The 14,517-nt window shown below is 42.5% G+C and overlaps 2 protein-coding genes, 1 long non-coding RNA gene and 1 pseudogene across 4 annotated transcripts; 3 read left to right on the forward strand and 1 right to left on the reverse strand.

The window, feature by feature from the left end:
• The first annotated feature begins 9,157 nt into the window (after positions 1 to 9,157).
• Positions 9,158 to 9,772, forward strand: LOC308366877. Its single transcript, XR_013968699.1, has 3 exons — positions 9,158 to 9,200; positions 9,479 to 9,563; positions 9,750 to 9,772. It is a non-coding gene; the product is annotated as an uncharacterized lncRNA (long non-coding RNA).
• Positions 9,773 to 11,917: 2,145 nt separating this feature from the next.
• On the reverse strand, positions 11,918 to 12,401 carry LOC308368920 (histone H1-like; annotated as a pseudogene). The gene has a single exon. The product of its transcript is annotated as a histone H1-like (transcript).
• A 250-nt stretch (positions 12,402 to 12,651) lies between these two features.
• On the forward strand, positions 12,652 to 12,963 carry LOC308366860 (histone H4-like; the record flags this gene model as incomplete). Its single annotated transcript, XM_080840632.1, has 1 exon — positions 12,652 to 12,963. The coding sequence occupies one exon, from the start codon at positions 12,652 to 12,654 to the stop codon at positions 12,961 to 12,963; it is 312 nt and encodes a 103-aa protein (XP_080696758.1).
• Positions 12,964 to 13,781: 818 nt separating this feature from the next.
• LOC308366845 (histone H2B 1/2-like) lies at positions 13,782 to 14,156 on the forward strand (the record flags this gene model as incomplete). The annotated part of the gene is made up of 1 exon (XM_080840607.1): positions 13,782 to 14,156. The coding sequence occupies one exon, from the start codon at positions 13,782 to 13,784 to the stop codon at positions 14,154 to 14,156; it is 375 nt and encodes a 124-aa protein (XP_080696733.1).
• Between the last annotated feature and the right edge of the window lie 361 nt (positions 14,157 to 14,517).

Raw genomic sequence — 14,517 nt, forward strand, 5'->3', positions numbered from 1 at the left:
TCACCTCAATCCTCACAGCCTGTTTCTGCCCATACTGAACCACGATGACAGGAATCCCTTTCACCTTTCTGCTCTTATGCACTGCTGGTAAGGATGCTGTGTTGAAGTTTAGATCATTATGGATAGATGATAAACTATTGAGGGATAATTGTGCACTGTGTGATTATTTTCTATTTGACTGATTGTGAGTTGTTGCTGAGACTTACTTCTGTTCCCCACTTTCACACATGTTTGCACAAGTTCCTTAAAACTTTAAACACATGCATGTGCAGATAAGCACTCTATGATAACAATGGCCCCTTGGCATGTGGATGTGATGTGATGTGTTGTGTGGTGTGATTTCATGTGGTGTGATTTCATGTGTGTGTGTGTGTGTGTGTGTGTGTGTGTGTGTGTGTGTGTGTGTGTGTGTGTGTGTGTGTGTGTGTGTGTGTGTGTGTGTGTGTGTGTGTGTGTGTGTGTGTGTTTGTGTGTTGATATGTTTCAGGTCTACAGGCTCAAAGTATAACCTACACTCCTCAGGAGATCTGTGTGCTCAAAGGGTTCAAAGTGACCCTTCGGTGCACTTACACTCTTCCAGAAGGATACCATTTCCAAAGAGGTCATTGGTATAAAAGTGATTCCCGGGAACTACCACAAACCCATGTTCCTGATGGAAATCATTTCCAGTACAGCTATATTGATCCACAATGTTTACTATGGATACACAACCTGACACCTAATGACTCAGGATTTTATGAATACAGAGTCACTACACAACGCAAAACAATCCTAACAGGGTCAGGTAGAGCCGCTGTCCGTGTCGTAGGTAATTGCTGCTTTTGCATATGTCATTGCTGTATAACATATTTGTTTAACTTCCTGTTAAATAATTTACTGTAGAAAAAGTAAAATCACAAAAAAATGTGCAGGTAAAACTTTTGAGCTTATTATACACATTCTATTTCTGTACTTTATATTTTTATTTCTGTACTGTATATTTCTATTTCCTGACAATGATAATGAATGGGGAGGATCATAAGCTAAGTGTTTACATCTAAAGGCGTATATGAAATGCGATTATGAATGGGAAATTTGAAATTGAAGATGTAATGCATAGAGAAATCTTCCACTCCAGCTACTGCACAGAAGGACTGTTGGGGAGTGTCCTACTCGTCTACCAGCTTCTGTGCCTTGAGGGGCTCAACGCTGGACATTCCCTGCGCATATGGACACCCCAGAGATCATACAGTCACTTCAACAGTCTGGTACAAAGAAGTTGAGAAGGGTAAGGAGCCTATTGACCTGCGTCTGGACGAGCAGTATCGGGGCAGAGTGGAGCATCTGGGTACTGAGAATAACTGCACTCTGAGGATCAGAGACGTGAGACAGACTGACTCAGGACAATATCGATTCAGATACTACACCGCCAAACCAGGAGGGGGTTTCTCAGGTGACCCAGTGACAATCGCCGTCGCAGGTAACTATGTCAGTGAATTAATAAAAAACAATGGAGAGTTTGGAGTGTTTAAAACTCCTGCGTTTTAATTGCACTTTTACATGCCAGGTCTGCAGGTGTCAATGACTGCTGATACAGTTACTGAGGGAGACAGTGTGACACTGTCCTGCAATACCAACTGCAACCTTAGGGGCAACACCACCTTTATCTGGTACAAGAACACACAGCCTGCCAGACACACGACCATCAGCAACACCCTACACCTAAATCCAGTCAGCAGTGAGGATACGGGCAACTACTCCTGTGCCCTTAAAGGACACAAAGAACATCCTTCACCTGAGGCAACTCTTGATGTGAAATGTATGTAAAAGCAGACCTACTAGATGGCAGTGACTAAAAAGACTTGTCAACAAAGGTTAAATTGCATATAAGTGACAAAAAAATTGGTCTAAATATATGAGTGGGCCTTTCTGATTGCAGACGCACCACAGAAAACCACTGCGCTTGTTGCTCTCCATGCTGAAATAGTTCGGAATAATTCGATGACTCTGACCTGTAGAAGTGATGCAAATCCACCAGTTCACAACTACACCTGGTACATGAAGAGGGGAACTCAAATCTTACCACTAGGAGCAGGTCAAAGCATCATCGCCGCTAACATCAATGATGCCACCAGTGGACTCTACTACTGTGTCGCACGTAATAGTGTTGGTGTACAGAACTCAACTGGTGTATCAGTGCCAATTGTAGGTAAGATCACCTGTTAAGATTGTTGTCTTCACTAACGCACTGTTATTCGCAAACTCAATAACAATGACCAATCTTCTCATGGAGGGAAAACGTTGACACGTTTTGTATTCTCACTATAAATGATTTAATCCATGTTTGTACTTCTTAATAGACATGCCGATGTAAATGGAAACGGCATACGCTATTGGGTACAGAAATGTATATCATTAAAGCACATGCTAGAGACTGATGCTGGCAATTATGCGTATTAGCCTACTCGCTAGCACACTTGCCTCATATCCCAGAGGTAAATGATCCAAGCCCAGTTCTTGGACTATTAAATGTTAGTCTAATGATTGTTCACTTTTGTGATAAAAAACTGTGCTTAAGTGTGCTTAAATGTTTCTCTATGTGGGCCTAGGGCAAAGCTCTGCTAAAAATGCAACCTTTGGGATCCGTGTGGTTGTTATAGCTGTTCTTCCCATCCTAGTCCTTCTCTGGCTGAGGTGAGAAACGTATCACTTTCCTTCTCATGACTTTAGATGTACCAGTGCATCAGGCCTTATGGTAATGATATAATATGGTAGAAATATGGTATTGTGGTAATATTACTTTCTCCTGTATACTCCACAGCATAAAGAGAAAATGTTGCACAGCCCCCAAAAAGGGAAGTACATCAACTTTGCAGCAGGTAAGTGTACCATTTGTGCTAAAAAGAGGCAGTACATTGTCAAACAAACTAGTTGCCAGTCAGCGATAGTTTGTCATTATTTTCAATGTCGACTTAGCTATCAGTCGTACCAGATTCACTCCAGATGAGATGTTCTGTTAAGCAGGGGTTCCCAGTCCCAACGTCCCCACCCCAGCGCTCTGCGTTCTCTCCATCTTTCCTTGTTCTACACACACCTGTTTTTTTCCTGGCATGATCACTGCTATGCTCCATCTAAAATGTGAAATATAATGTTAGTTATTTATGGTTAGGATGCAACACTAGTTTAAAGAAATATTTGACTTGACTTCATGTAAGCCAGTAGTTCATCTTACCCTCTGGACTCTGGATACCCATTCATCATACCTGATAACTTTTTAACTGAGATTAATCACTTCTGATGTGACTGATTATATCTGATATGCCCTAAAAAAAGGAAATGGAGAATGCAAACTAAATTTAAGGTCACACGATGAAGAGTCTGTCAGTTGTTTGTCTAGAAACAGCCACTCATCTAACTCCACTCTCCCCTGCTCATGACTTCTTTGCTAAAGGTCCCCCCCTCAAATAGGGCTAGCAAGGCCCTGCTGTACACGTGTCTATCCACTGTGCCATGCAAACTAAATAAGTTCACTTTCCTAATCAGGAGAGGAATTGTGAACAGCTATGGGTTCAAAACTTAAAGTTGTCAGACCATACCTTATAAAACACCTAATAATGTCGCAACAAATCCTATTTCATGAAAATAAACCAATTTATTGCTATGTTTATGCAAATATTAAGCGTTTCCACTCAGGATTTCGACTTCTTCCACAGGCTGATTTAGATCTGGTGTATGAAAACGTACCTGCAGTAGCAGTGACCTCTGACCCTGAAGCATCTGCAGTAACGGCGTGTTGAAGAAGACCATGTGATCAACAGTACGGTCAACAAACCTCCAAGACACGAATGCGATGAGCATCACTTCACCTTCCGTACCAATGCGTCCCATGGAGTACAGAAAAACATTATTACTTTAAAGGATTTTTACCTGTAAAATGTTTTAAACCATATAAAGATTTTGTCCATAATAACAATGTCATTTTTTGTTCTGTATTTTCATTGTTATTTCTTAATTTATAACTGGTAAAGTGAAAACTGAATTTGTCATATACAATAAATATGAGTTCCAAAATGATATGGGTGCACTGACTGTAAACACACACTTTGATGTATGGTGTTTGGGCACCCCCAGGTGTCTCTTGTTAGCTCTGAGTGCACAGATTGTACAGGTTATGGTTTTTGCTAAGTGTGTATGTGTTTTAATTTAATCACATTTAGTGTTGCTTTAGAGTTAGTGTAGGGTGTATGTAGTTTCTGTTTAAAATAAAAATGACAAAATTAGATAAATAAATGGATTTTTCTCCAAAACTAATTGTACAGATCATCATTGAAATGCAATTAAATAGCTTCTATTTTTGGCATTGATACATTTTTCTATGAAGTTTCTAAACTATAGTATGTATCATTCAGATTGACAGAGAGGTAAATGGATGGCAAGGTAAGGAGAGAAATAGTAAATGTCTGTGGCCTGGAAAGTTGTTAATATCCATTAATACTCCTGTGCTCTCATAGACATAGACCTGTGTTCTCATAGACATAGACCTGTGTTCTCATAGACATAGACCTGTGCGCTCATATACATAGACCTGTGCTCTCATAGACATAGACCTGTGTTCTCATAGACATAGACCTGTGCGCTCATATACATAGACCTGTGTGCTCATATACATAGACCTGTGCTCTCATAGACATAGACCTGTGTTCTCATAGACATAGACCTGTGCTCTCATAGACATAGACCTGTGCTCTCATAGACATAGACCTGTGCTCTCATAGCCCTGAGCTCTCATAGACCTGTGCTCTCATAGCTCTCTTTCCTGACCAGTATGGTTCACTCCGGTCAGTGTGTTTGTAGAATCTCGGTTTACCGTCAGTGTCCCGTCATAGATTTGCTTAGCCAACAAGCCGTACAGTCCACCCAACGAACGCAAAGTCCTCTCTAGAAAGCGTGTTGCCTTCCTTGTCCTTCTCGTCATACCTGGGGTTTCCTCTCTTTCCGAAATCCAGGGCTTTTCTTTTTAAATCAGATCCTCATCCAATCACAATTCAAGGACATAACTAATTCATAAGTGCGTGCGGTACTGGTAATTCCATACAAAAAAGAAATGCACACAACAGGTACACAACAGGTATCATCAACAGGTATCATAAAATAAATATCTAGTGCAAATAAACATGTCTTTTTTAACCCTGTTACACCCACATAGTATAGGATAGTATAAGAGCAATGGGAATGTATAATTCCTTTGTCGGCAGATGTAGCAAAAGGCATTTTTTTTTTCTCTTCAGTAGAAGAACAGGTGTATTGACACACTCCAGAACCCATGCACTGGTACTATAACTCACGCTCTGTCATCACTCACACCCTGACCTCCACACATGCGCACATGTCCTGAATTATTCCAGGTTTTGCTGTTGTGCTGTAAGTCAGGCTTTGTACACATACACACTGTCTTTGTTTTACTGAACCGCCAATCAAAGTGATCTCTCTCACAGACGGGCTCCAACGCCAATTCACCATGCTCCATCGGCCAATCAACTGGGGATGATCACCGACATCCTGACATTGGCCAATCCCGGCCCCGGCTTGGTGTGTCAGAGGCTTTAAGTGCTTTGTTGGTAGACACTAAGAGTGCCCAACTAGGACTGGCCAGCATTGCAACATAGGCCATAGAAAAAAGCTGTTTTTTAAATAGCTGTGACCTTTCTGTGGCTTGTGTAGATGGCCCCAACTGTCATCCAGCTTACTTCCTCTTTATGTGATCTGTGGGCGAGTAGCAGAGCGCTAGCTCGACCTGAACAGCTAACAATCTGACACAACGTAAAAAAGTGTTGCTTTACTCCTTCATGAAAGATATATGAATACAGGAATAAACATGTTTTGTGTTACATTCAGTTTCAAAAAGCAATGTGAAAGGGGGACAGAGATGTGGTATAGGCAGAGTCTGGCCTAAAGCTTCTTCCTCCAGCCACATGATGGAGAGATGACCAGAGGAGATACACTTAATGTGAAGGGTGCAGGGATGACTGGCACACTTAATGCTAAGGGGGCCAGGATGACTAGCACACTTAATGTGAAGGGTGCAGGGATGACTGGCACACTTAATGCTAAGGGGGCCAGGATGACTAGCACACTTAATGCAAAGGGTGCAGGGACCACTAGCACACTTAATGCAGTGATGAGGATGGCAGGAGTGCATGTAGCTCCCCAACACCTCCTCCTCTAGCCACATGATAGAGAGTTGAACTAAGCAGAAACCTCATCAGCCTCCGTTTCCTGTCAGCATTCTCAGTTCCTCAGAGGCTTCACTGTAGCCACAGATGCCTAGTCTGGGGTAAGTTTGGCCGATCCGATACCAATATGCTTATCTGTGGCAGTATGGAACGATTAGCTCCAAATGAATTTCTTAATTATCTGATGTGACGTTAAACTCTGGTGTTGTAGTTCTCATTCATCAGTTTCACGTAAAATATGTGAAATACTTTCTTTGTGGTAGCTGGGGTCTCAGTTCCTCTGACCGTTTCTCGGTTTGTCACAAGGATCTGTCTCTTTCTGTCTCACTCGATTTCTGTAACTTTCAAAAAGAAATAATGAACTCCACAAATGTATATCAAACCTCTGATGTGACACAAAAGTGACTTGAATTGATGTGGCTGTATAATAGTCATTCAGTTTAATAACAGGACTATAAAGAACACACTTCATAGTTGTTGTTGTTGTTGGTAAAGTCAATGTACCCAGTGCATAGTTCATTAGTTTGATTATTTACCTTTCCATCCTGAATTAATGCTTATTTTACCAAGATTTTAACAAAGTGGCCTATTTAATGGATGTAAAAGAGCTGTGAGTTCTGTGTGATAAATATCATCAGGGCCTGTTTCTGCAGGGTGTGGTGCCCATACTGAACCACAATGACAGGAATCCCTCTTACCCTTCTGCTCTTATGCACTGCTGGTAAGGATGCTGTGATGGGGTTTAGATCATTATGGATAGATCATTGATAGTTAACTATTGATGGATAATTGTGAACCGTGTGATTATTTTCTATTTGACTGATGTTTGATTGAGAGTTGTTGCTGAGACTAATTCCTGTTCCCCACTTTCACACACGTTTGCACAAGAACCTTACATCTTTAAACACATGCATGTGCAGATAAGCACTCTATGATAGCACTGGCCCCTTTGCATGAGATGTGATGTGGTGTGTGTGTTTGTGTGTGTGTGTGTGTGAATATGTTCAATATGTTCAGGCTCAAAGTATAGCCTACACTCCTCAGGAGATCTGTGTGCTCAAAGGGTTCAAAGTGACCCTTCAGTGCACTTACACTCTTCCAGCAGGAGACCATTGTGTTGAGGTTTAGATCATTATGGATAGATCATTGATAGTTAATTATTGCACTTTCACACTAGTTTGCACAAGTTCATTAAAACTTAAAACATGCATGTGCATCTAAGCACTCTATGATAACAATGGCCTCTTGACATGTGGATGTGATGTGATGTGTGATATGTTTCTGTGTGTGTGAATGTGTTTCAGGTCTTCAGGCTCTAAGTATAACCTACACTCCTCAGGAGATCTGTGTGCTCAAAGGGTTTAAAGTGCGCCTTCGGTGCACTTACACTCTCCCAGCAGGAGACCGTTTCCAAAGAGGTCATTGGTATAAAAGTGATTCCCGGGAACAACCACAAACCCTTGTTCCTGATGGAAATCATTTTCAGTACAGTTATCTTGATCCACAATGTTTACTATGGATACACAACCTGACACCTAAGGACTCAGGATCTTATGAATACAGAGTCACTACACAACGCAACACAATCCTAACAGGGCCAGGTAGAGCCGCTGTCCGTGTCGTAGGTAATTGCTGCTTTTGCATATGTCACAGCTGTATAACTTATTTATTTAACGTCCTGTAAAATAATGTACTGTAGAAAAAGTAAAATCACTAAAAAATGTGCAGTTAAAACTTTTAAGCTTATTATACACATTCTATTTCTGTACTTTATATTTTTATTTCTGTACTGTATATTTCTATTTCCTGACAATGATAATGAATGGGGAGTATCATAAGCTAAGTGTTTACATCTAAAGGTTTCTATGAAATGCGATTATGACTGTGAAATTTGTAATTGAAAATGAATGGATAGACAAATCCTCCACTCCAGCTACTGCACAGAAGGGCTGTTGGGGAGTGTCCTACTCGTCTACCAGCTTCTGTGCCTTGAGGGGCTCAACGCTGGACATTCCCTGCGCATATGGACACCCCAGAGATCATACAGTCACTTCAACAGTCTGGTACAAAAAAGTTGAGAAGGGTAAGGAGCCTATTGACCTGCGTCTGGACGAGCAGTATCGGGGCAGAGTGGAGCATCTGGGTACTGAGAATAACTGCACTCTGAGGATCAGAGACGTGAGACAGACTGACTCAGGACAATATCGATTCAGATACTCCACAGACAAACCAGGAGGGGCTTTCTCAGGTGACCCGGTGACAATCGCCGTCGCAGGTAACTATGTCAGTGAGTTAATAAAAAACAATGGACAGTTTGGAGTGTTTAAAACTCCTGCGTTTTAATTGCACTTTTACATGCCAGGTCTGCAGGTGTCAATGACTGCTGATACAGTTACTGAGGGAGGCAGTGTGACACTGGCCTGCATTACCAACTGCAACCTTAGGGGCAACACCACCTTCATCTGGTACAAGAACACACAGCCTACCAGACACACGACCATCAGCAACACCCTTCACCTAAACCCAGTCAGCAGTGAGGATACGGGCAACTACTCCTGTGCCCTTAACGGACACAAAGAGCATCCTTCACCTGAGGCTACTCTTGATGTGAAATGTATGTAAAAGCAGACCTACCAGATATGGCAGTGACTTATTAATTGAATTTAATTTACAAAAAAAACCGGGTCTAAATATATTTGTGGGTCTTTGTGTTGGCAGACGCACCACGGAAAACCACTGCACATGTTGCTCCCCGTGCTAAAAGAGTGGGGGATAATTCGATGACTCTGACCTGTAGCAGTGATGCCAACCCACCAGTTCACAACTACACCTGGTACATGAAGAGAGGAACTCAAATCTCACCACTAGGAGCAGGTCAAAGCTTCATCGCCACTAACATCAACAGTGACACCAGTGGACTCTACTATTGTGTCGCACGTAATAGTGTTGGTGCACAGAACTCAACTGGTGTATCAGTGCCAATTGTAGGTAAGATCACCTGTTGAGATTGTTGTCTTCATTAACACACTGTTATTCGCAAACTCAATAATAATGACTCTTAGAGGCTAGTGGGTACAGAACTGTATCTTTAAGGCACATGCTAGCATTCATGCCTAGTAATTTACTCGCTAGGACACTGGCCTCATATCCCAGAGGTAAATGGTCTGAGCCCAGTGCTTGGACTATTAAATGTTAAGATGTAAGTCTAATGATTTTCACTATTGTGATAAAAAAGTGTGCTCTAATGTTTCTGTATGTGGGCATAGGGCAAAGCTCTGCTAAGAATGCAGCCATTGGGGTCCTTGTTGTTGTTGTAGCTGTTCTTCTCATCCTGGTCCTTCTCTGGCTGAGGTGAGAAACGTATCACTTTCCTTCTCATGACTTTAGATGTACCAGTGCATCAGGCCTTATGGTTTTATTATGGTAGAAACATGGTGAAAAATAATAATGTCGTAATATTACGGTAAAAGTAATATGTTCATTTTGTTGAGTTCTCATGAGAACTGGCCCTAAAACCTTCTCCGGTGTGCTCCACAGCAGAAAGAGAAAATCTGGTACACCCCCCAAAAAGGGAAGTTCATTGCCTCCACAGCAGGTGAGTGTGCTGATTGTGCTAAAAAGAGACCGTCCATTTCCATGACATTGAAAACCATGATAACTTCACTAACTGTTAAACGTCGTGCCAGATTCACTTCGGTGAGATGTTCTGTTAAGCAGGGGTTCCCAATCCCAACATCCCCAACCCAGCGCTATGCGTTCTCCCCCTCTTTCCTTGCTCTACACACACCTGTTCTTTCCCTGCAATTACATGGCATGACAACTAAAATAAACCCCCCCACCCCCCTTGGAAATTAAATAGGCCTAGCGATGCCACTTTGTCATGAAAACTGAAATAGGTCACTAGGTCACTGTTTTAGTGTGGTGAACAGCTGTGGGTTCAAAACTTAAAGTTGTCAGTGCGACTTTACCGAATGAAACACCTAATAAAATCTCAAGAAATACAATTGAATGTGAATAAACAAACGACAGCTTGCACAACTTCCTTTTCTTCTTCCACAGGCTGACTCAAAATAGAATAGGCCTAGCGATGCCACTGTGTCATGCAAACTAAAATAGGTCACCACGTCACACAGCTGTGGGTTCAAAACTTAGAGTTAACAGACCATACCTTGTAAAACAACTTATAAAATCACAACAAATACATTTCAACTGGGGCTGAAATGCACAGCAAAATTTTCACTGCACGGATGTCTCCTGTGACCGACAGAAAGACAGCTTGCACAGCTTCCTCTTGTTCTTCACCAGGCTGACTCCGATCTGGTGTATGATGACGTGTCTGCAGTAGCAGTGACCTCTGACCCTGCACGGAGACGGAACACAGAAGTAGATGATGACGTCCAGTATTCCATCATTCAATTCAAGGGCTCAAAGGAAACAGAGGTGTCTCCCTACGCCAGCGTTCTGTCTCCCCGCGCCCCAAAAGCACAGGAGAATGTTCAGTATGCTGCAGTGAATTTCTCAACACCGAAGGACACGTCCCAGTGAGTGTTTTTGATTTCGCCCTACAGAATGAATCCACATTGTTGCTGTGGCATGACGTACTGTGTCACTTTGTGGGTGACGTGTGTATTTTGTGGATTGAAATTAAATTTAATTGAAAACCTTTATTGTTGTATTTGCATACAAGAACATTTGGAGCGCTGCTGCTGTTGGTGTACAACTTAGTGCAGTGGTATAGACTACAGGTACTCCCCCTGAGTACATCCCCATGATGAGACATGATGTACTGTGTCACTTTGTGGGTGACGTGTGTATTTTGTTGCTTTGTGACTGACGCGATGAGATGTATGATCTGATTGTCCGCAGAGTTGAAGAAGACCATGTGATCTACAGTACCGTCAACAAACCCCCAAAGACACGAATGTGATGAGTATCACTTCACCCTGCATACCAATGCGTCCCATGGAGTACAGAATAAATATACTTTAAGGGAAATATTTCCTTGTAAATTGTCTTAATTCATATAAAGACTTTGTCCATAACTATAATGCAATGTTTTATTCTGTATTTTCATTGATATATTCTTAATTTTAGATAAATACATTTCGCTTCTGGTAAGGTGAAAATGTATTTGTCATATACAATACATTTATATCCAAATTGATATATGGTGCACTGACAATGTACACATTTTGATTGATGGGGTTTGTGCACCCCTAGGTGTCTCGAGACCACGCATTGTCAGAAGTTTACCCTTGAGTATTATAGGTCTAGATATAACTGGGCCTGTACCACAAGCCTTGTGAGGAAAGATACTGAATTACTAAATATCTTTATATTGAATATATGCCTGTGGTTCTCATAAAGTATTGCTCTGTCAAAAGTTTGCACCCCTAAGAGTGGTTCCAGCAATTCAAAAAAATACAGAGCCCACCCCCCTGATATATAATTGCCTTTGTCACTTTTCACAAAAAAAAAAAAAAAAAAAAAACATTTCAGGTAGGTCCAAAATAAAACAAGAAATACACTAAAATAAGCCATTAGTCAGTGTAGGCTACACATAAAAATAACCACGAATAGAAATGCTGGAAATACATTAAAATACTAACAATACTTTATTGTAGGCTACGGCCTTACAATATATTTTCGTAAGCAAGACATGTCGTAAATACTGCTAAATGGTATTAGTATTTGAATAATGCGTTTTAAAGACCGCACACTATCACGTTATGGGTATGGCACATGGCTGCCTTCACTTTATTGGGGCTCTTCGCTGCCTTCTAAGGTGTGACGGGCTTTTTGGCCTTCTTCGGGGACTTCTTGGCGGCCACCGACTTCTTAACCACTTCCTTCTTGGGCTTCTTTGATGCTGGCTTCTTGGCTTTGGGTGCTGCCTTCTTCTTCTCCTCTGCCTGTTTCTTGTTCAGCTTGAAGGCCAGTGCCTTTAGTCTGAACCAGCGTTTCCTTTGTAACAAGACTCTTCTTTTCCCCGTAGTATCCGCCAGCCGCCATAGCCTTCCTCAGTGCAAACAAGTCCCGCAAAGAAACTCCTTTCTTCTGTTTGGATGCAGACATAGCTTTACCGAGGAGTTTGTCAACACTCGGTCCAGTTTTCTTGGGTCGTGGTGCTGCTTTCTTCTTGGGGGCCTTTGCAGGGGCAGCAGCAGGGGCTGGAGCAGCATCTGCCATGCTATCGTCTGTATTGCAAACGGGCTACGAAGTAATGGATAGCCAGAGTGAACGGTCGTCTTTAAAGTCCACATGAGAACCGTTTAGACTCATCCTAAAGAGCTCCCAGTGTCCTGCCTCTGCGATAGTTTCGATCGTGCTTTCTCCAAGCAGGTTCGGTAATAAATATGAGCGGAGAAATCAGTACGCTCACTGCAGCGCAATGTGATATATCTTTTGACTGTAACAAAGCAGAAGACAACCTGAGATCATGTTTGGCAGAGGCAAAGGAGGCAAGGGACTCGGTAAAGGGGGCGCTAAGCGTCATCGCAAGGTGCTCCGTGATAACATCCAGGGTATCACCAAGCCAGCAATCCGTCGTCTGGCTCGCCGTGGTGGCGTGAAGCGTATCTCCGGCCTCATCTACGAGGAGACTCGTGGTGTGCTGAAGGTTTTCCTGGAGAATGTGATCCGTGATGCCGTCACCTACACCGAACACGCCAAGAGAAAGACCGTGACCGCCATGGATGTGGTCTATGCTCTGAAGCGTCAAGGCCGCACTCTGTACGGCTTCGGCGGATAAATATTTGATTCCACATTTAAGAGTCACCCAATTGGTTTACAAAGGCTGTATCCCAACGTGGATAGTGTGATACCAACCCACAATATAAAAGTGTTACCCGTGATTTGGGATTATAATAATTCCGTTATAACTCAGTTAGGAGATTATATCATTGGTACACTGAAATGGCAACTTATGATCAGAATATTTGCCACTATCACATTCAATACAAACAACAGTCGTGCCTAACGTGATTACATCAGCACATTCGTTTCTGTCCGTAAACTACCCTGCATGAAACGGTGTGCTTTAAAAGCAAGCCACCTCACCTCGCCCGGCTGCGTACGGTGCGACGGCATTGTTGCCATCGTAAATAAATGTTGTCTTTGGACCGAACTTTTGTGAACGTATAATACTTGGTGTAACATTGGGCTTATACCACAACTCACATTTATATGTCCGTAAAAATGGCAGACTCTCCAGAAACAAGTAATTGATTACGCAATCTAAGGCTAGTTTATATGTATATCTATGTTGCATTTATTTCGTAGGATGTAATCCATTTCTACGAAAAGTGCGGGGAATGAGACAAAAGAGATAGGGGGAGGGGGTCGGGTAACTGCTGATCTGTGGGAGGGGCTGGAGTTGTTCATTGACCGTCCCCTTTGCTACAAATTGACCAACTGTGCCTGGGCGATTGGTGTTGGAGGGAAATGACAGAGAATTCTGGACACAGGAATTCTGGAGTGACGCAGTCAGTCATTTGCATAGAACTTTGTATAAAAACGTCACAACCTCACTCAGGCAGCTATATTCTGTTTGCCATACAGTGATACATCATGCCTGAAGTAGCGAAGCCAGCACCCAAGAAGGGATCAAAGAAAGCAGTGACAAAAGCTGCAGGAAAAGGAGGCAAGAAGCGCCGAAAGACCAGGAAGGAGAGCTATGCCATCTACGTGTACAAGGTGCTGAAGCAGGTCCACCCCGATACCGGGATCTCCTCTAAGGCCATGGGAATCATGAACTCTTTCGTGAACGACATCTTCGAGCGCATCGCTGGAGAGTCTTCCCGTCTGGCTCACTACAACAAGCGTTCCACCATCACCTCCAGGGAGATCCAGACCGCAGTGCGTCTGCTTCTGCCCGGTGAGCTTGCCAAGCACGCCGTGTCTGAGGGAACCAAGGCCGTCACCAAGTACACCAGCTCCAAGTAAAAAGTTATCTTTACGCACACCATCCCAAAGGCTCTTTCAAGAGCCACCCACCTTTTCCTTGAAAAGTCATTCCAATGCTTTATGTTTCCTGTAAACCGTTTAATTTTCTCCACACTTCCCCTTACAATAATACAAGAATAGGGTGAGTTTGACTAAAAAGGTCATGGTTTCTTTGCGAATGAATGTGAATGGCGACCCCAAGCGTCGCTGTTGTGATTCAGTGGAATGTGTCCAAAAAGCTTGTATTTTCTTAGCCAGTGGTGAAACATTTTAGTGGTGTATAATCCTCAATAAAAATACGCACTCAACTCTCACAGTGGAACTGTTGCTTTGATACACCATGAAATTGAATGTTGAGCAC

Source organism: Sprattus sprattus, assembly GCF_963457725.1.
Source record: "Sprattus sprattus genome assembly, chromosome: 1".
In the NCBI taxonomy this organism is placed as follows: domain Eukaryota; kingdom Metazoa; phylum Chordata; class Actinopteri; order Clupeiformes; family Clupeidae; genus Sprattus; species Sprattus sprattus.